We start from the raw sequence: 21,404 nt of genomic DNA on the forward strand, positions 1-21,404 counted from the left end.
TATTGGTTTTTCCAACCGCCTCCTCTACGTTTTCGTAGTTATATTTTTTCTACTTCCTGCCTTTGCCTTTGTGAAAATAATCACGCGCGCCTTCAGTGAGCACCCCAAGTTTTTCCCAGGCTATGCGGATTTTCCTTTGCTTTTTCACACTTGGTTACTTCCGGCGCGATGGCTGAGCAAATAGTGGGTGAAGGCGCAGCCATTGTTTTCTTTTAATTTGCCCAGACATGTCAAATGTGGCGGAGACCCGATTTTCCTGGTGCTATGAGGAGGGAAGCCTAGGAAATTGGATTCCTTTGGCTGAAATATTGAGGCGTTTAATTAAGCAAATGCCTTCCGATTTATGGCCATATGTTATCACCTATAAATAAACTTATTTTACGACCAATTATTCATCAAATCATAAAAAACACTTGCCAGTTACATTATCTTAATTACTCCAGCCAAACATATTCCCTAATTAATTGTTTTTTTTTTAACCATATACAGCTTTATGTTTATGGATACTGTTTGATTGATTTGCCTTATCAAAGCGGTTTTTCCTGGATCTCAATTATTTATGTTATATTTGCCAAACACAAACCAATCAGGAGCAGTAAGTGCCCACACAGTCACCTGTCGAGCAGGTGAGTTTGCCAGCTGTCTTTTGCGAGTGGCAAACCTATTAACTTTCCTCCCCTTTTTCCCATTTTCCTGGCCCTGCAAGGACATTTATCGCTGGCTTCACTGTGTGAGTGGTCGGGTGTGAGTGTGTGGGGAGCACTTTGTTGCTTAATTGATTTTAATACAAGTACCCCGCTCCTTTTGCGCCATCGGTCCTCAAGTGAGTCGTTCGCCTTCATAGTTCGAGTTCGAGTCTATAAATTGGCTTTTTCCTTTCCCTTTTTGCAGATGCAGCAGCTGCCTGTCCATTTCCCATTTCCATTTCCGTTTGCAATTGCAGGGAGGGCACAGGCCAAGGATGAAGTACATGAAGAAATTGGCGTGGAACGGGCAGCGAAATGGGGGGAAAGCATGGGCCACGGCAAAGGCAAAGGCAAAGAAAGTAGAAATGCCATTTATTGAATTGTATAAATTTCTATACATTGACAGCGACTGTTTATTCTGCCCAGCCAACTGTTCATGTGTGGGTTTCTCTTTTTCTTACTGGCTTACACTGAGAATAAAGCGGGAAAATAGACTTTTCAGCTCTTATTCAACTGGTTTTTTATTCCACCCAAGACTTATGAAGAGCTGCGTTTAAAATACTTTTGCGTTGCATACTTTTAAGTACCTTTTTGATTTTTCTGGCTCTTCTTATCTTTAAAGACACTTAGAATACATGGAAATAATCATAAGAAGGCAATTCTATGACTGCTTATTTTCTCCCAGTGCATCAGGGGACTTGGGGTATGTGTTTTGCTAAGCTTTATCGCATTTGCATGGCAAAAGTCTCGGGCGGAGTAGGGTCAAGTGCCCGTTCCCGCCCTCGGGTCACTCATTTGTTCTTTTGATTGCTGAGCGTTTTTGCTCGTTGGCCGGGCTTTTGTTGTATTAGTAAAATAAATTACCATTTAGTGCTTTTTGCCACTTGCACACACACACACAAAGACGGAGAGTCCTGGAACACACACACACACATGAGAACCCTTTGGCTGTCACACATGGTCGAGTGTTGTCCTTTGGCTTGCAAATGAAATTATTGCCGGGGCTTTTGCATCCGCTGGTTTGCTGGATTATAAGCCACCATCTGTGAGAGTATCTGTGTGTGTTGGGGTGTTCACCAGAGTGTGTGTGTTACCCCACTGGCAAGTGCAGGCCATAATAAATTGCTAGCAATCGCATTTCCGTTTCTTTATGCGCTTCGATTACGTTGCGCTTTACTTGCGCCAATTCTTTTCTTCTTTCCCCATCGTAATTGAATATATAATTTTTTGTTCCCTCTCTTACAAACCCTCGCACACACACATGATTCGCCTGCCATTTGAATATAAATTGTTTTATCTGCTACTGCAAAATATTCATTTCAATTTATTTTACTTTTCTTCATTCGATGCGATTGCTCCGGCTTCCTGCTCTTTTTACGATTTTATTTTTCTCTGCTCTCGTTTTTTCTTTATTAAATAAATTATTTATTCATTGTCATTTGGCTTGCCATTTTCTATGTGCACACGCCGCTAAGTATGCAAGCGTTTTTTGTTTACAAATTCAGGATTACTTTGGATGAAGTTATGGGTTCGGGAGACTTTTAATACATTAAACAGCTGCGACGACGACTTTGATAACTCCAGAGTTGAGAATCAACTTTGGGAGGCGTAATTTACACAAATCAAGGGTATATTGGGGAACTTTTCGACAGTATCGTATTTATAAGCTATAAAAAAAAAACAAAATAAATTAAAGGAGAGGATATTTAATATTTTAAATTTCTCTCTTGATATTTTTAAGATTACAAGCTAGGGGTTAATTGCTTCATATCTATTTAAAACATTATCTTGTCTCCGAGAACATCAAAGTGGGTATCTTCTGTTCCTCAGTCTCATCCTGAATAAATTCCAACTCTCTTGTTTGCCTAACTTTGTGGTTCTAAGCCGAAGAGTATGCAACATGGCCTAAGAACATGAGCAAATTTAACTTTTGACTTTTGTATTTGATACTCTTGATACTCATCCCCCCGTTTTATTTACTTTTCTTTGCAGTGCCAAGCAAACCCCAGAATCTCACCATACTCGATGTATCGGCCAACAGCATCACCATGTCCTGGCATCCTCCGAAGAACCAGAATGGAGCCATCGCCGGCTACCATGTGTTCCACATCCACGACAATCAAACTGGCGTGGAAATCGTAAAGAATTCCCGCAACTCGGCGGAAACTCTCATTCACTTTGAGTTGCAGAACTTACGTAAGTTTCTGTTCTTTATTTAAAAAAAAACATTACAACCTATAAAATATGCAACTACAATTTAAAGATAAAATATTATTTGTTGTTGGGTGAAAACATTTTATTTTAAAATAGCACTTATATATTTTAGTTATATTTTATATAACAGCTAATATGTTTTCGACAGCGCATTTAAATATTTCCGAGTATTTCTATTTAAAAGCCAAAAGAACAGGCTCTACAACTTTTAATTTATTCACTCTTATGGTCGATAAATTTTCGCAGTCAAGCCGATCAAAGGGTTTTCAAGTTGTCCCCTTCGATTGGACCGCCGTCAACTTCAGAGCTCGACATCAAACTGTCAACAGTCGAACGCCCACGCTGTGAAAAGCCGAGGAAATGGAAACGGGAAATGGAAAACCCCTTGAACCTGCCCCGAGGACCTGTTATTACCTCTAATTGAGGCTCCAGTCAAATTGTTTGCCGGCTGCTTTGTAATTAAATAGTTTCAAGTGCTCGCCGCCACTCGCTTGCCACTTTCTGTTTGCCAACAACTTTTGACGCTTATAATTGTACACCCCCAAAGTCGGCTAATTTCCCTGATTAAGGCGTGAGGTGTGTCTTTTGGGCCAGAGACTGCCATACAGGAAGCTACTTGGAGATGCTTTTCGGCGAATACCAGAGTTTTTGTAGGTTTTTGGGTGCCCCTCAAGCCGTGCAATTAACTTGCTACAAAGTTATGCGCCGCATTCCACATTCTCAGGCACCCACATTGTTTAATTTAATTAAACGGCTTGGGATGCAGGATACGGGATGCAGGCTGCAGGATGCACCTTCACCTGCAGCTAACTTGTGCGAGGAATTTCCAAAAGGATCCCCATTCTGCGGCCTGCTGGGCCGCCATGGCAACGTTTAATTATTTCCAAATTTAATCCAAGTAGATGTCAGCAGTTTCTCTTGTTAATTAAATCCAATTTAAGCTGACAGTCCCGCTGGAGGCAGTCCTTACTGCTTTTTTGTTTTTGTTTGTTTCCTTTCACTTTGCATGAAAAATCAATTCATTGTTATTGTTGCCGCCGCTGTCCCATGCATTTTCCCCGGGTGAAATTTAATTATAAAGCCGAACAGAAACCGCCATCCGGTTTTCCCTGCTCTTGGATCCAGTGAAATGCGGTGACGTACCTCATAATGGGCAGGGAAAAGATGTCCGCCGCTCAATTTAAGGTGGCAAGGGGTGTGGCAGCTGCTCCACATGTTTTCGGAAAAGCAACTGACATTCGCTGGAAGTATTTACGACCAATAAAAGCCTCAGCTGTCTCATCAAAACGCAATCAGCCGGAAAAAAGTAAATTAAAGGGTCACAAAATATGGAAAAGACAATGGGGCTACTTTGTACTTGAAGAGCTTACAGTGAGAAGCGTGTTAACTTATAATTTGCCATTATTGATGGGTAGGAAATTACCTTTTAAATTATTTAAGTTCATAAACACATTAAAACATAATTCGATTTCACCTTTTATGCTCTACTAATATCCCATGTTATATTACATTTTTTTTCAGGACCCTACACCGATTATCGTGTGATTGTGAAGGCTTTCACCACCAAGAACGAGGGCGAACCCTCCGATCAGATTGCCCAGAGGACAGATGTTGGGGGTCCCAGTGCCCCGGCGATCGTGAACCTAACTTGCCACTCCCAGGAGTCCATCACCATACGCTGGCGAAGACCCTACGAGTTCTACAACACCATTGACTTCTATATCATCAAAACGCGCTTGGCGGGCCAGGATACGCATCGGGATATAAGGATTAATGCCTCGGCAAAGGAGCTGGAAACTGCGGTAGGTTTGCTTTACTTCCCATTAAATAATATACCAACAAATTGTTTTTAAATATTATTAAGATATATTTTCCATGCTCATATGGTTATTTGAATAATCCTAAGTTCCCAAAACTCTAAGCCAAAATTTCTGCTCAAAATGCCATCAGAGCGGGGTAAATAGATTTATCCCCTTGGCGTCTGGCAGTAATATTTCAAACACAGGTTTTGGGAAAAAACAAGCATTTTCCGCGCTGTTAGCAAACATTTTATTGGCCTGCCAAGTTGGCAACATGGTTGTCCGCCTTGTGATATGTCAATCGAGTCGGCTTATCGCGGCCATTTGGCCCTCTCTGGGCCCCATAAAAAACGAAAAGTTCCATGATAAACTGCCTAATACAGACAGATATTCAGGCGGGGTTACAAAAAAATATAGAACGTGGGACGGAAAAATAAAAAGCCGGCAGTAATAATTGCATTTTTATGCAGCAAACAACAAACGGCATACAGAAGAGAGCAGCCCACCTGCCACGGCACCTGTAAATATTTTATAAAAATTTCTATACCGAAAAATTCACACACATGGGATGCATACTTTTCCGCTGCACCACACTGATACACACCCACACACGTGGACACAGGTGGGTGGTCTGCTCACCTGCGAAAATAAATTAAATTTATGTTGTTTTTCCTGTCCGCCTTTGTGCCGCATCTTCCCTTTTTATTTAGCGCCCGAAATAGACGCAATACAAAAAATGGCAAAAGTAAATAAATAAAAAATAAAAGTTTGTCGTGGGGAATGCGGCGAGGCAAACAAATTTCACAACAATAAAATGTTATCATACACATAGCTGACTTTTTCCATATCTGAAAACTAGTTGGGCTCTTGTTTTGTCCTGTTTTTTATTTTATTATTTTTTTCCCGTCTCTTTACCCCTGGAAAACTCTATCTTTTTCGGGCTGCTCTGTCGCCCTTCTTTTGTTTTGGCCAGTTGAAAATATTTTTGTAATTGAAATATTTTGCAGCGGCAAACAAGCTTTTTGTTGAACAACTAAACAACAGAAATGGCCATAATTTTACCTTTGTTTTTTCATTGTTAGTTTGCGTATATGAATGCCAAATATTTGGCTTTTCCGTATGAAGGGGACAGAATTGTGCAAAAGTTAAATGGAAACTAAATTAGAAATTTCTCAGCTCTCAAAGCATATTTTTGGCTTAGATAAACTGTCGAACTAATATAGTGAAACAGAGAAAAATGGAGAAGGAATAATCAATTTTAGCTCGTGTTGATGAGGCAAAAATACATTTTTGAGATACAAAGATCAATCAACAACAATTTTCCAGATAGTGTTCTTCAAAATGTATTTTATAAAATTCTATTAACACCACATACATGTATCTGACGAATACCTAATCCTGTACATTTGCTTTCGTATTCCCTTGCAGATGATTCTACAAAATCTAACAACCAACTCGTACTACGAGGTCAAAGTGGCAGCCGCAACGTTCAGTGTCATAAATCCAAAGAAAATTGTGTTGGGCAAATTTTCGGAGTCAAGGATTGTAAGTAGCGCATAAAGATATCAAATCCAACCCACAAACAGACCAACACCTGCCACATGGCGGAAGAACTTGGCATTTTGTTTTAAGGCGGGCCCAAATGCGGGGCGGTGCTATAAGGCAGGGGGCGTGGCACGCCATAAAGTTGGCAGCCTCGCCGTTGTCAGTTTCCATATCAGATTACATGTCCAAAAGGGAAGCACAGGCTGCTCTTTTTGCGGGACAGGAGTTACGGAAAAGTTATTTAGTTGCAAAAATTCTATCCTGCCTTGGGAAGAAATATTTCGAGCATGTAACTGTGCCAGCGTGGTAGCTTTATATTTTTTATGCGCCTTGAACTTTTATTTCCTTGTATTATTGAGTCTTTAACGAGGTGAACCCCAGGGCGTATGCGTAATTTTTGCATCAAAGTGGAACTAAACGACAAGAATTGGCAGGGCACTCTTGAATTTTCCTTCCTCCCTATAAATAGATATCTTACAAAATTGATGTCCTGAGTTTTGCTTGTTTAATTTTACCCTTTCACATTTGGAAGATTTTCAATTTCTGTTTAACCTTCACGGTTAAAACATATACTTCGCTTCGCAAATAAACTGTATCGAATTTTTGCATTGCTTTACTATATAAATGCGATTCTTGGGGCTTCAGTTTCAGTCAATATGCAGTTCCTACAGCACGTAATGAAGGTTTCGCTAGCCGTCCTGGTCATTGCCGTTGCACAGAAAAGTTAACGATTTGAGTTTATCCCAGTTCAGAATAACAAAAAATTGTTCTTCTTCTTCTAGATTTAAAACCTATTCCTTTGACTGGCGGTTAGCATCCCAGAACGCTGTCTTAGTCCTAACGCATATCCTTCATAAAAAGCCCGAGGATGATAATACAATTTCTTCTGCTTTCTAACAGTTTTAAAAATAAATGCGTTAAATAACTGATTTGGAATCTAGCAAGTTGGTCTTCTGTTTTTCTATATACAAACCCATAAATTTTCAAATTTATTCTTCTTTTTGGCTGTATAAGTCAAGTCCAATAGTCCTTTGCATTAAAATTGAGTTGCCGAGCCGAACAAGAAGCGTTCAGTATTGGCAATGGGTATTATAGCCAGTAAATTACACAAAAAAAAAACAAATTTATTTAGGAGTTTTAGAATAACCTTTAAAATGGCATAAAAGCTTTTTCAACAAAATTCTAAATAAATAAATAAAAATATAGGACAAAAGTTAAAAAAAAATCCCAGGTATTATTATATATTATATATTATTCAAATACTATTTTTATATCCAGATTTACATATAAAAAGGTTATTTTTAGCCAGTTTCAGTTATTATACAATTAATCCAATTTGGCGTTTCAAATTTGTTCTGACATTTACAATATTTAAGACAAGACCTTGACTAACTTTATTAGCATTTACAAATCGACCGAATCTGTTTCCAGTTCTATTATGTAACGTGACCAACAATTCTGTATATAAATTAAGCCCCAGAGATCTTTTTTCATCAAAATGGAGCTGAACGTACTGAAACTTTCGCTAGTTGTCCTAGTGGTCCTGGCCCTACAACAAAAAGGGTGGAAGAAGATTGACAATCTCGACCAATTACCTGGATAAACAGAGTAATATTTTTTCGATGAGAATCATTTTTAAAATGTATTTTGATAATCTCATAATAAAATTTAAATAATAAAAGTGTATGTGAATATAAATTATTAAAATTCCAAATTGATTTTACTATTTGGTTATTTAAGTCAAGTCGAAAAGTCGTTTTCATCAGAATGGAGTTATCGAACAGTGGTTCTGGTCTATCTATCCGTTACATTAGACCAGTTAGGGATCTAAGATTAACCTTTAAAATGTTATTACAGCATTTTCAATAGAATTTTAAATAAATAGTGAAACAAAAATAGTGTTCAAAAAATGCCTCGCGTTATTATCCTTATCAAATATTTATTTTTTTTAATTTTAATACTGTTACGTGGTGAATTTATATACAGATTTACATAAAATAAAGTTTGTTTGTTATAAATTTTTAGTTATTATATAATTGATCCAATTTTTCGTTTCAAATTTGTTCTGACATTTACAATAATTGAGACAAGGCCTTGACTAACTTGATTAGCATTTGCAAATCGACCGAATCAGTTTCCAGTCCTATTATGTAACTTGACTAACAATAATCTATATAAAGTAAGCCACAGAGATTTTGTTTCATCAATATGGAGTTGAACGTACTGAAGCTGTCGCTAGTTGTCCTGGTGGTCCTGGCCCTACAAAAAGGAAAGTGGAAGAAAGTCGACGATATCGACAAAATACATGGATAAAATGGATGAGAGACATTTTTTAAATGTAATTTGAAAAAATAAACCCAATTTTGTTCCAGTTAAACAAAAAAAAAAAGAAGGAATAGGACATTTGCAATATTGATAGGTGTACCAAGTTTTTAAAAAAGAATAATCAGCGATAAAAAGTGGAGTTCCTGCTGAGCATAATTAATTTATTGCTAGTTCTCCTTGCCGTATTAGGCAAATGTAATATAGGTTAAAATAATATTATTCCCTATTCGCTTATCAATCCTAATTATATCTGCTTGTAAGAAAGTTAGTGATTTTTTGCGGTGCACCTGCGTTTATTGACATTTAGGACCCGCCCAGGAACTCCTTCAACCTGTCATAACAACATCCTTTATGACATTCTCCACACAAACGCAGACACACACACGCAGACACAGCAAACTTTGTTGCATGCATAAAATATAATCCCAAGTTGTGGCAGAAATATAGCAATTTAGTTGACCCCAAGTTTTGGGCGGGGGGAAGTGATCAAGGGAGGGGGAGGGGTGCCGCAGCGACACGCCCTCATAAGTATGCAGCAATATTTTTTGTGGCTCTTGTTGTCTCCCTCGCTCATTCATAATTCATTGCCATTGTTGTTGCTGCCGCTGTGGTTGCTGTTGTTGTTGGACTGCCTGAATTTCAAGTGGCCTGGCCTGCACCTTTTGGCCACATTTACATGGCCCGCTGCCATTTTCCGCTCGGCGCACACAACCCCGCCCATCTGCCGCCCCCCGGAAAAATTGCGCTCATTTAAATCCTTTCTTTTTTCGGATGGCAGCAGAAATCGTATGCAAAAAGCGGAAATAAACAAGCGCAAATAAAGAGTGCGCGAAAAGCAAACAAAGGCGAGCAGGGAAAAAATCAACAAAAATAAAGCTCGAATATAATGATAACAGAGGCACACACATTTGTAACGCATATGTACGCTTCACACATGTTCATTTTACACGGCGAAAAAATATGACAGAAATTTGGAACATATTGCCTATAAATATAGCTTCATACGACCTTACTTAATTTTTAAACAGTTTTTGGTGAACTTTTATGACTAATTCTCGTATCTCATTTCCAACATATAAAATATATTATATAAAAAAAACACACACCAATTCGACGAATCTAACGCGAATTATTCCACTTATGCAATCTACTGCTGTCTATATATAAGTACGACTTTCCATCGTTTAAGGAAAATAAACCCATCAATCGAACTAAAATGAATTGGTCGCTTGGTGTGCTGGTCGCTCTGGCTATCATAGCCTACTATCCGGGTTATCCAAATTACCCGAACAATAAATATTTCCCGATACCTAAATAATAAATAAATAAGACAAAATGTAACAACTGGATTGTTTTGACGTAAACGAAACCTGAATAAATCGATACAAATTTTTGATTTTTTTTTAATCTCAAAACTAAATATTATTTTATATATGAAGGCACTACGGACTATCAGACACCCTTTATATATATATATATACAATTTGGCAGTCAAATTTAAGTTTAGGGTCAAGGAAAACACCTAAATCGTTAACTGACTTTACCGTATATATGGTCAAGTGGCGTATTTTTAAGAAAGTAACTGATAAACGTAGGAGTACCCCTATAAAAAGTCATAACGTTGCATTTTAGTCAGTTCAAATTTAAGAGGTTGTACTCACACCATCCATGAAAACATTATCCGACTGTAAGTTAAATCCAGACGCTATATCATTATATGATAAACAAAGCTTAACATCATCAGCATACATTAGTATACGAGAATGTGTTATGATTGAGGGAAGATCGTTAATAATCAAAGTAAACAGCAAAGGGCCCAAATGACTACCCTGAGGCACTCCAGATGTCACGTAGATCAATTTTGAAACAGCATTCTTGAATACAACCCTCTGAGTCCTACCATTCAAGTAACATGAAATCCAAGATAATAGATTACCAGGAAACACAAGCTGATCTAATTTAAACCCATTTATTACAATAGATGACAATTCAAAAAGGTTGGTGGTGGTCGATCTTCGCTTAGCAAAACCATGCTGACACGGTGATATAAGCGAGGAACATAAATGTTGCAAATGAGAAGTGATAATACGTTCAAATGGTTTAGGAATTGCCGACAATTTAGAAATACCTCTATAATTTTCAGCTATAGGAACATACAAGATATAAGCGCCTCCTACCTTATTTCAATATATGGTTATGTGGTAGGATTTAAGCGTTTTGTGGTAATTTTTGGGTCAAACGATAAGAAATGCTTCCATCTACCAGATACATACTTTCCGACGAATATTATATGCCATTCAACTCTACGAATAATGGGTTCAAATAATTATCTTGATTATCTCGAAACTAGCATGTCCTTATATAAGAAAACACAACGCAAGCCGTAACGAATTTTATACGAATTATTTCACTTATGCAATCCATTATACAAAATAAACCCAACAATCGAACTAAAATGAAGTGGTCGCTTGCTGTACTGGTCGCTCTGGCTATAATAGCGGTTTACCCGCCAAATAAGTTTACCATCGTTCCGTAATAAATCAGAAAAAAATGTTTAAGCCTGAAATGTTTCGACTGTAAATGAAATTCGAATAAATCGATAAAATTTTCTGATTTTCCTATTTTAAAAGCACAGTAAAGTAGACACTTCTGACTTCAATTACATATCAGCATATATAGTTACATTTACTACGTAAATCATAAGGGAGAGGAGTAGAAAACTAAGCACTTCTGCACATGAAAATAAGTTATTTGGGTCTCTTGGGAATCTTAAGGGGAATTTTTGGGTGTACTTGGTATTTATAAATAAAGATTATTTTTTAACTTTATTTCTTCTCCAAACAGATTCAACTGCAACCGAACTGCGAGAAACTTCAACCGCTGCTGCGACAATCGCACAATGACTACAACCTGGCCGTCTTGGTGGGCATTATCTTCAGCTGCTTCGGCATCATTCTGATCATCATGGCCTTCTTCCTGTGGAGGTAAGTGGCGCTCCATGCCGCGATTTGGCAATAAATCCGAAAATAAACATATATCTGCGAGCAAGTGCTGATGTGGCAGCTGCCTTTCTTGAGACAGTCGCGTGCAGTTCCATAAATAAAACCGTGAAGAGTGTTGTCAAAGTGTTGAGAGCAAATCGCTGTCCTCCCACTGAATTCGATAGAATTTAAAAATAAACCAAAAATAAGGCAAGCCCTCCCGTTGCAGCTGTACGGGAGTGTCTATTTTAGAATTTCAACTTTCGGCAGTAAAACATATAGAATTCTCGGAATTAATCCAGAGGAATTTAAATTGTTTTGGGCTTTTAATATAATTTCCGCGTTTTTCCCTATTACAAAAATTAGCTGCACTAACCTCGTCAGAAGGCATACTTTACCAATTACGGTTTTCTATTTACTCTAGACTCCCGGGGAAAATGTCATAATCCCTTCGCAATGTCATCTCAAACCAATCCATAATTAAGGAAATAACTCGACCAATTCCTTCTCGCCTTTTTCCACAAAGAAAGACCAGAAACCAGATACCACAAAAGTTGAAAGGGGAGGTGGGCCATGCTCATATTCCCTGGAAATGTTAATTAAAATTCAAATCGCAAAAAAACAAGGGTCCGAAGCGAAGCCAAAGACAAAGACAAGCAAAACAATTTTAAGTTACTTAAAATCTTTATTAAATGTAAAAGTGGTTAACCCATTGCCCAGGTTCCGGGAATCCCCGCCCATCTCCACTTCCATATCCGGATTCGCATTTGCCGGAGGCAGAGGCAAACATTTGAGACGACAAAATGTGTTGGGGAAAATGAAAAGCGTTTTTCATACCCAACTTCAATGGAAAGAATTTTGCATATTTTCTGTCGAAGCGATTTTTTATGCTGCCGCGAATATGCCAAATGAAAGTTACCCCAACCCCCAAGCCCACTACAACCTTATTTTTTTTACCCCTTCTCGGGTTCCCTAACAAATTAATGCCATTTTATTTATTTTTTACAAATACCCTGCGAGCAGAACGCACAACAGCGTGAGGAGCTGGAGATGGAGCTGGGAAAGCAGAAGGTTGGATGGCTGGAGTGTTGCCATCCCATTTTTCAAGTTACCCAAGTTTTAGAGCGGAAAAAATTATATTTTATTAAGCAAACAAAGGCGAATTTCTACAATTTCCTTTTCAATGCAAACAAATATAAAGTGAGGCGAGGACTGCAGGAAGCCAGAACAAAAGTCGGGCAGAAAAAAAGAAAATAAACGAGGAAAACCCAGGGAATCAAGGCGAAAAAAGGGGTTTGCGTTTTATGCGAGGGCGAGAAAAAATCTTCTCAATTCGCGGCTCTTGGCGAAATCATTTACATTTACTTTTGCATTTACAGAGCACTAATCAACGTTTAGTGGCCGCCACTGGGGACTTGAATGGGGGCCAGAAGTCAAGGGGGCGTGGAAATTATTTTAATAACTGCTGCGGCTTGTGGCAGGTTAACTAAGTCCTCGCCACACACTGCGGAGCTGGCAACTTGTGCGCCAACTGGAAATTCTTTGCCAATTTCTTATGGCAACAATTTGCTGCCAACAGCGATAACCATCATTCTAGCCTACCCCAACAACTTTTTGTTGAGCAGGGAAAATAGTTAGGCGAATACCTTACACGGCACCCAACATATAGTCATTGTTTAGGGGATCTTGGTTGGAAGCAATCAAAAACATTTTGATTATTTTATTATAAAAAATATTCTACATCCTAAAAGTTATACTGCCACGAACTAATAGAAATTATCATAAGAAAAAATCATCATTTTAATTTATAGGGTATTTGAACATCACTGTTTTACAAACTATGTTCAATACCATTTTCCATTTGCATTCCGACACCGAAATAGAAAAGGGGAGAGGGTGCACACTTTCCCCTCTGCTCGGGTCTCACCGTATGTCGACTTTTTCATATCTGATGCAGTTCAGAACATTGTTTCTGTGTCGACGGCTTTATTTGCCAGCAAGAGTGTGTGCTCGTGTCTGGTTTTTCGTAGAGAACTTTTCCCTATGCCGAAAATAGACCAGCAGAGTCGGAGAAGAAATTGTTTTTGGGCACCGTATTGCTAACTTTGCCAAAAAAAAGTTTCATTTCATGACAACCATGGATACAGTCAAAGTGTGGGACACTTTTCCCCAGTTTTCCCAATTTTCCCCCTTTGCTCCCACTTTATCAACGGTATCAATGAACCAAATACCAGCGTTATCAACTTGCCAAGGGTAAATTTCTCCCATTGCAACTTTTATTGAGGAAGTTGTCTGGCGTAATTAAACGATTAACCAATATCGTTGCCCTATAAGGCAGCGGGTATTGAACAATGCGTTTGTTAATTGATTAATTGATGAGCTGGCTGGGCAGCAACAATAGCAAACATCAGACGACTTAACTAAGTAAATACGGGGAAAAAGGCATTTAAATTGTAAATAATGATTGCAACTGAGAAGGTTAAATCAATGTCGTATGTAGATAAGATAAAACCAGGATTATATACGTAGTATTCAACTGGAATTGTCAGTGCCAATTGCCTATAAGCAACAGTCATAAAATAGACTTAAAGAAACCGAATTCCTGAAATTACATTTGACACGCCCTTAAACATTTTTTATTTGCATTTGCAATCTTTGCGTATTTGGGGTTACTCATAATTAAAATAAGTAAAATGTTTTTTTCAAGCTAATATTTTTTATTAAAAAAGAAAGTAATAAAAGAGACACTTATTTTTTTATTGATATTGTTTCCTTCTTATTATTTGTATTCCTAGAATATTTTGAGGCATTAATGATTCCATTTTTTTTAATATATGTTTCATTACAATCTATCAGATTCATATTTAAAATAAAAAAAATATTACTACATTTAAATATTATATTATGAAATTTATATTAACCGAACCAATATAGACTGTGGGAAGAAGGCAGGGCAAACTGGTTTTTAACGACTGCTGCTAAAAACGTGCCAGTTGTTATCAAACAGCTGATACAAAGCTCGAAAAGCTCGCTCCCTCTCGCTATATACACAATATACCTCCCATTCGGGTTAAAGATCGGGGTACTCAGGAAAAGCTCTCGTGCCGCGCCGATCCCCAACTGACAAGAGTTCACTTGTCCCAAGCAAGCGCGTCTATAAGCACGTAGATCCCCAGATCTTTCTCCACAGCCGCGAGACCGAAAAGGAATGGAACAATAATAAAAAGCCTTATCAATAAACAACGCTGTGAAGAGGCGCGATAAGTGGACGCGAGACACCTGCTAGTGTGGGCCTTATATTTCTTGAGTTCTTCTATTTGCTATTTTTTAAAGCGCCACAACCACAGCCTCGCAAAAACATTTTTATGGGCGACGACAGTGCGAGTTCGTAGTTATTGCGTACTATTTTTGCTGGTGAACTGGCGACATTGCAATTGCCAATATGACGTAATTTCGTGTAAATATGTGAGCTAAAATCGCGAATATACCAAGCCAGCAGAGAGCAGCAAGCAATGCAATTCTAGCGAAGCGACACACTATGTCAGTTGGCGGGGAAAGAGGCTGCCGCAGCCCCATGCTACCAGCAACATCGCCGGCGATTGCAGGTGCAACAGCAACAGCGGCAGCGGCGACGGCAGCAACACCAAGGTTGTTGCGCCGCAAATCGCAACGTGGAAATTGGTTTACGTAAGTTTTTCGCAGCTGCACCCCCGGGAAAAACGAAAAAGAAGCGAAAGCGATCTCTCGTCACGTGTTTGCCAAACAAAATCATAAAATTACCAACCGCCCAATGGCGGATTGCATATCAAATGGCAATCCAACTCTAGCGGAAGTTGACAAATATAAATACATCAATTTTTTGGTGCGTAATAGCGGCAAGAAAAACAAGAGTTTCCGGTCAACAACAACTGAAATCAAGAAAAACATATGTAAATATATGTGCATACATAGAGGAAAGGAATTTCTTATTTTCTAGTTGTTTTTCCCCCAATTTAGGTATTTATTTACTTACTTTTTTGTCGACAGCAAAAGTAAACAAAGCGAATCGCCATCTCCCGTTGATAAGAATTATTGAAATAATTATCAAAGTTCTCGATTCCCCAGCGAGTTTTGTTTATGCTGCGAAACTTCGTAGAGTAAACAAGAAATGAGTTCCGCGGAATTTCCCATAGCGACAGATCAGTATCGCTTTCGACATAAGTTCTGACTTTAAAGAGCAGACGTTGGGAAATTCACTTTTTATCAGTACTTGATACAGAGGGTTCGCTGGGTATATGGGTATAGTTGTTCGATAAGTAGGCTTATGTAGGTATAACATATTTTATATTATAATCGGGTTTTAGGCTAGTACTATTTTTTAAAAAAATAATTGAACCTATTTTAGACCTTTAAGAACTTTTCCCACCAACATTGAGAAATCGATTCTGTATCAATACAATGCCATTGCTTCAGATGAAGATTATTTCCGCAATATGTCTTGGCAAAGTGCAACGAGGCACAATGCAGAACAGAATGGAAAGTTGGCAGTACAGTCTGGACCACTCAATTCCCATTATGTCCTGCACTTTCTCCCAAGGCTGCGAAACCCCGCAACAAAATCAGCTGCTGCGAGTGGAAAACTTTGCTGGGAAGTTGCCAAGTTTTGCCGGTTAGTCGAGTGCACTTGTAGGCGAAACTTGGCGGAAAGTTCTGGCTCTGTGCGCTCCTAGTAATCGCTTAAGCCAATTACACAAACTTAACCTCAATTTGTGTATAGAAATTGAAGAGGCAATAATGCCCACCTTTTGTCATTATTGTCACTCATTTAAAGCAGCTTTGCGCAAATATTTGCAAAGTTCTGCTGCCCAAAAGGATCCCCAGTCGTTGCGAAATTCCAAATTACTGCCGTATGCCTGGCTGAAACTGAATGCCATTAGCACGCAACTGACCACCACCCACTTCCTGTTATCTAACCACCTGGTTTTCAGCGTTCTCAACTCCTCCCCCCCACGACCTGCTTATTTATGCATTTTGATTTTGTTAAAAGCTCGTCGGCCACGCCCACCTGACACCTTTCGCTGATTTCGCCCTAACTGATTGCAGCTGTTTCATAATTTCCACAGTTCACAACTTTTGCAAAGAAAATGATTTTCTCTGCGTTAAATAGAATTTGCACTCCTTACAAAGTGGCCAGTTTCTTAGAAATGCAAGGAATGGGGAAGGATACTACTTTTGTGACTGGTCAGCGTGCGAATTGTGCTCTAGTTCCTGCCACACCTAAGAGGATTGCTTTAAAAGCAGCGGAAGGACAGCAAATCAGTTTCCACAAAACATAGTATATAGGTTAATAAGGCTTGGCCATTGACAGTCTTGTTGAGTGCTTGTTATTTTAATTAAAGGATTTTGTTGTAGCGACCTCCGTGAAAAGAAACTTGTTTGGTTACTGAACCGAATCATTTAAAATTGGTTTTATGGTTAATAGTACCATATATCATATATCATATCTAATCGTTCCATATTTAAATCGGATTTTTCCCTTACCACTCCTTTGTAACACTTGGCATCCTCTTTTCACTCCTTTCAGCAGAAAGTGCTTCCATGCGGCCTACTACTATCTGGATGATCCGCCACACCACCCGAATGCCCCGCAGGTGGACTGGGAGGTGCCCGTGAAGATCGGCGATGAGATCCGGGCTGCCGTGCCCGTAAACGAGTTCTCCAAGCACGTGGCCTCCCTGCACGCCGACGGCGACATTGGTTTCAGTCGGGAGTACGAGGCCATCCAGAACGAGTGCATCAGCGATGACCTGCCCTGCGAGCACTCCCAGCATCCCGAGAACAAGCGCAAAAATCGATATCTCAACATCACTGCCTGTAAGTACAGGTTATATAAATCACAGTTAATAGACCTGATGCTTTTTATGACAACCAACTTTTTCACAGTACTTAAATCTTAATGGTTTTATTTTTACGTGTTAATTATGGCTTACTGATGAGTTATTTCATTTTTCAATACACACAGATGATCACAGTCGCGTGCATTTGCATCCCACTCCGGGACAAAAGAAGAATCTGGACTACATCAATGCCAACTTCATCGATGGCTATCAAAAGGGACACGCCTTCATTGGCACCCAGGGTCCTTTGCCCGATACCTTTGACTGTTTCTGGCGGATGATTTGGGAGCAGAGGGTGGCCATCATAGTGATGATCACCAATCTTGTGGAGCGGGGCAGACGCAAGTGCGACATGTATTGGCCCAAGGACGGAGTTGAGACCTACGGAGTGATCCAAGTCAAGCTTATCGAGGAGGAAGTCATGTCCACATACACTGTGCGCACTCTGCAGATCAAGCACTTGAAGGTGGGTTCCCCTTGTTATGTTTAATTTTAATAGTTTTATATTAACTGATGGATCTTTTTTATAAATTCAGCTGAAGAAAAAGAAGCAGTGCAACACGGAGAAACTGGTCTACCAATATCATTACACCAACTGGCCCGATCATGGAACCCCCGATCATCCTCTTCCCGTTCTGAACTTTGTCAAGAAATCCTCGGCTGCCAATCCCGCAGAGGCTGGTCCTATAGTAGTGCACTGCAGGTGCGTTAATGCTCGAATCTTATCTTACCCACAATATATCTAATTGATTTCCTTACTTTTTAGCGCTGGCGTTGGTCGCACTGGCACCTACATCGTCCTGGACGCCATGCTGAAGCAGATCCAGCAGAAGTCGATTGTGAACGTCTTCGGTTTCCTGCGCCACATTCGCGCCCAGCGGAACTTCCTGGTCCAGACCGAGGAGCAGTACATATTCCTGCACGATGCTCTGGTGGAGGCCATCGCCTCTGGGGAGACCAATCTGATGGCCGAGCAGGTGGAGGAGCTGAAGAACTGCACTCCCTACTTGGAGCAGCAGTACAAGAACATCATCCAGTTCCAGCCAAAGGACATACACATTGCATCCGCCATGAAGCAGGTGAACTCGATCAAGAATCGCGGAGCCATCTTCCCCATCGAGGGCAGCCGGGTGCACTTGACCCCCAAGCCGGGCGAGGATGGCAGCGATTATATCAACGCCTCCTGGCTGCACGGCTTCCGGAGATTGAGGGACTTTATAGTCACACAGCATCCGATGGCGCACACGATAAAGGACTTCTGGCAGATGGTCTGGGACCACAATGCACAGACTGTCGTACTGCTCTCATCCCTGGATGATATAGTAAGTATTAGAAGATTACTTTTATATCTATAAATACTGATTTACATTGATTCACTCAGAACTTTGCCCAGTTCTGGCCGGATGAGGCCACGCCCATCGAGAGCGATCACTATCGCGTCAAGTATCTGAACAAGACCAACAAGAGCGACTATGTGAGCCGCGACTTTGTCATCCAGTCGATCCAGGACGACTACGAGCTGACGGTCAAGATGCTTCACTGTCCCAGTTGGCCGGAGATGTCCAATCCCAATAGCATCTACGACTTCATCGTCGATGTGCACGAGCGCTGCAACGACTATCGCAATGGACCTATTGTCATTGTGGATAGGTGAGTTTCCATAGATATCATTCATTAAAGCAGTCAAAATCTCAGTGCATTCTGGAAACAGTTTAGAAGTTCAAACATATATTAGTTGTTTTGCAAATATATTTTCAAAAATATTAACATTTTCCTTATAGATATGGCGGCGCCCAGGCGTGCACCTTCTGTGCCATCTCGTCGCTGGCCATCGAGATGGAGTACTGCAGCACGGCCAATGTGTACCAGTACGCGAAGCTGTACCACAATAAGCGGCCCGGGGTGTGGACCTCCAGCGAGGACATTCGCGTCATCTACAACATACTTTCATTTTTGCCTGGCAATTTGAACCTGCTGAAGCGCACGGCGCTTCGGACTGAATTCGAGGATGTGACAACGGCCACGCCGGATCTCTATAGCAAAATATGCAGCAATGGTAATGTTCCACAGCATGTCATACTGCAGCAGCAGCAGCTGCACATGCTGCAGTTGCAGCAGCAACACCTAGAGACACAGCAGCAGCAACAGCAGCAGCTACAACAGCAACAGACAGCACTCCATGAGACAGTCAGCACACCAACAACCGATACTAATCCAAGCCTCTTGCCCATTCTGTCATTGTTACCGCCCACAGTCGCTCCACTGTCCTCCAATTCATCCACAACAACAACACCACCACCAAGTTCTCCAACACCATCCCCACAGACCATCCAATTGTCATCGCCATCCGACCTGTCCCACCAGATTTCACCCACAGTCGCCAGTGCCACATCGCCGGTGACACCGGCCACACCTGCAACTGCAACACCGACGTCTCCAACGACACCGACAACAACAGTCCTACCTATGATACCCACAATACCACTCGCATCCCAGAACAGTTTAACCCTTACTAATGCCAATTTCCATACTGTTACTAACAACGCTGCTGATCTGATGGAACACCAACAACAACAAATGCTGGCCCTGATGCAACAACAAACGCAACTGCAACAACAATACAATACGCATCAACAACATCACAACGACGTGGGTGATTTGCTGACGAACAACGCGGACAACTCACCAACCACTTCACCAACGATCATCAACAACAATATTAATAACAACAACAACGTCACAAATGCAGCAGCGACAGATGCTCAAAACCTAGATATTGTAGGCTAAACTAAAGATAAATTTACAGAGAGAAATTAAATCATTTTATAAATGTTTGAATATAAATATTTAAATTTAAATTTAAATTTAATCCGTACTCTTACGTATACATAGCGATGTATTTATTAACGTTTAAGTCGTTTAAGTGAGAGCAGGGCGTGTAGCGCCTTGCCCGTAAAATATTCGTTTGCCGTGTAAGCTCATGTTTTGCTTTAATTTATTCCCCTCAGTTTCTACATTATTTTGTCTTTCTGTAACTTTTTATGTGTTGTATAACTAAGTTTTTATAATCTCTAATTACCTACTTTTAGTCACAAGGGAAGAAAGAGTCAAAAACAGCAGTAAAGAACAAAAATAATCGCAAATCTAAAACGGAAAGTAGCAAAATGCACAAATCGAACAAGTAGAATAAAACGAAACATATTTGTCTAATCATTTATATACGCTGATTAATATATAGATAACGTTAATGCAGGTTGATTCTGCACACACTTGTGCCATGATTTTTTAAGCTCCTACAAACTCCTATTAAAGTAATGATTATTAGTTGAATTACCGAAGTAACCTAGTTGATTGAGCACTCTTTGCATTTCGAATCGATTCAGTGTCCGTCCTAGTATCTGTTATTGTTTTTGTCTTCTTATCAATTGGTTCCAGTTAAATACACTCAAAAAGGAGAAAGCAAAACTTAGCTACAAATTAATTGCGAATTTAGTAGGCAAAGTAAAGAATTATTGGCAAATATTCCGAGTTACCAAGCACTTTACACGGAGTCACTCCTTTCACCACTCACATCACTGTAAATCCCAAAGTAAAACTAAGAAAGTCACAGTTTCCGCACAAAGCACCAGAGCATCACGAGTAAGGAAAATTGTAAATAAAAGCTTGGGCCAGAAAACCAGACTCACCCCTCTGAACGAGGTAGAAATATTGTAAAAACAAGCTTGGCCCGGAAAAAACTCGGGAATAGCCCAAGATCCATCATTCTGAGCATGCTAAGAACATTGTAAAAACTAAAGTAAGCAACGGCGACAACTAAGTGTAAATCTAAAAGTAATCGCAAGCAAAGTATTATTAAAATATACAATTCATGTGAAAAGCGAGATAAGCGACAAGCCCCATGAAAAACTCAAGTTAAGATTTGTTTTTCTCTTATCGATGCACAGGGCGTTACCATATTTGATAGAACCCGCATAACAG

The 21,404-nt window shown here is 39.8% G+C and overlaps 1 protein-coding gene and 2 long non-coding RNA genes across 7 annotated transcripts in view; all 3 read left to right on the forward strand.

Annotated features, from left to right (window-relative positions):
* Positions 1-21,337, forward strand: part of LOC108026209 (tyrosine-protein phosphatase 99A) — a 114,659-nt gene extending 93,322 nt beyond the window's left edge. For 3 of the 5 annotated variants that reach the window (XM_017097018.3, XM_017097021.3, XM_044090919.2), the window contains 10 exons: positions 2,679-2,882; positions 4,422-4,702; positions 6,128-6,244; positions 11,414-11,553; positions 17,114-17,403; positions 17,552-17,892; positions 17,963-18,129; positions 18,193-18,748; positions 18,808-19,076; positions 19,208-21,337. In XM_017097018.3, coding sequence (XP_016952507.1) covers positions 2,679-2,882; positions 4,422-4,702; positions 6,128-6,244; positions 11,414-11,553; positions 17,114-17,403; positions 17,552-17,892; positions 17,963-18,129; positions 18,193-18,748; positions 18,808-19,076; positions 19,208-20,213 — 3,371 coding nt within the window. In that variant the 3' untranslated portion in view covers positions 20,214-21,337. Of the gene's footprint in view, positions 1-2,678; positions 2,883-4,421; positions 4,703-6,127; positions 6,245-11,413; positions 11,554-14,673; positions 15,238-17,113; positions 17,404-17,551; positions 17,893-17,962; positions 18,130-18,192; positions 18,749-18,807; positions 19,077-19,207 lie in introns of those variants that run through there. The other 2 variants (XM_017097024.3, XM_017097025.3) reach the window with 2 other exon arrangements.
* LOC127011521 (uncharacterized) lies at positions 557-964 on the forward strand. Its single transcript, XR_007764523.1, has 3 exons — positions 557-626; positions 707-823; positions 892-964. It is a non-coding gene; the product is annotated as an uncharacterized LOC127011521 (long non-coding RNA).
* Positions 6,270-7,184, forward strand: LOC108026211 (uncharacterized). Its single transcript, XR_001768253.3, has 2 exons — positions 6,270-6,967; positions 7,027-7,184. It is a non-coding gene; the product is annotated as an uncharacterized LOC108026211 (long non-coding RNA).
* Positions 21,338-21,404: the final 67 nt, after the last annotated feature.

This window comes from Drosophila biarmipes, chromosome 3R (genome assembly GCF_025231255.1).
Source record: "Drosophila biarmipes strain raj3 chromosome 3R, RU_DBia_V1.1, whole genome shotgun sequence".
Lineage (NCBI taxonomy): Eukaryota > Metazoa > Arthropoda > Insecta > Diptera > Drosophilidae > Drosophila > Drosophila biarmipes.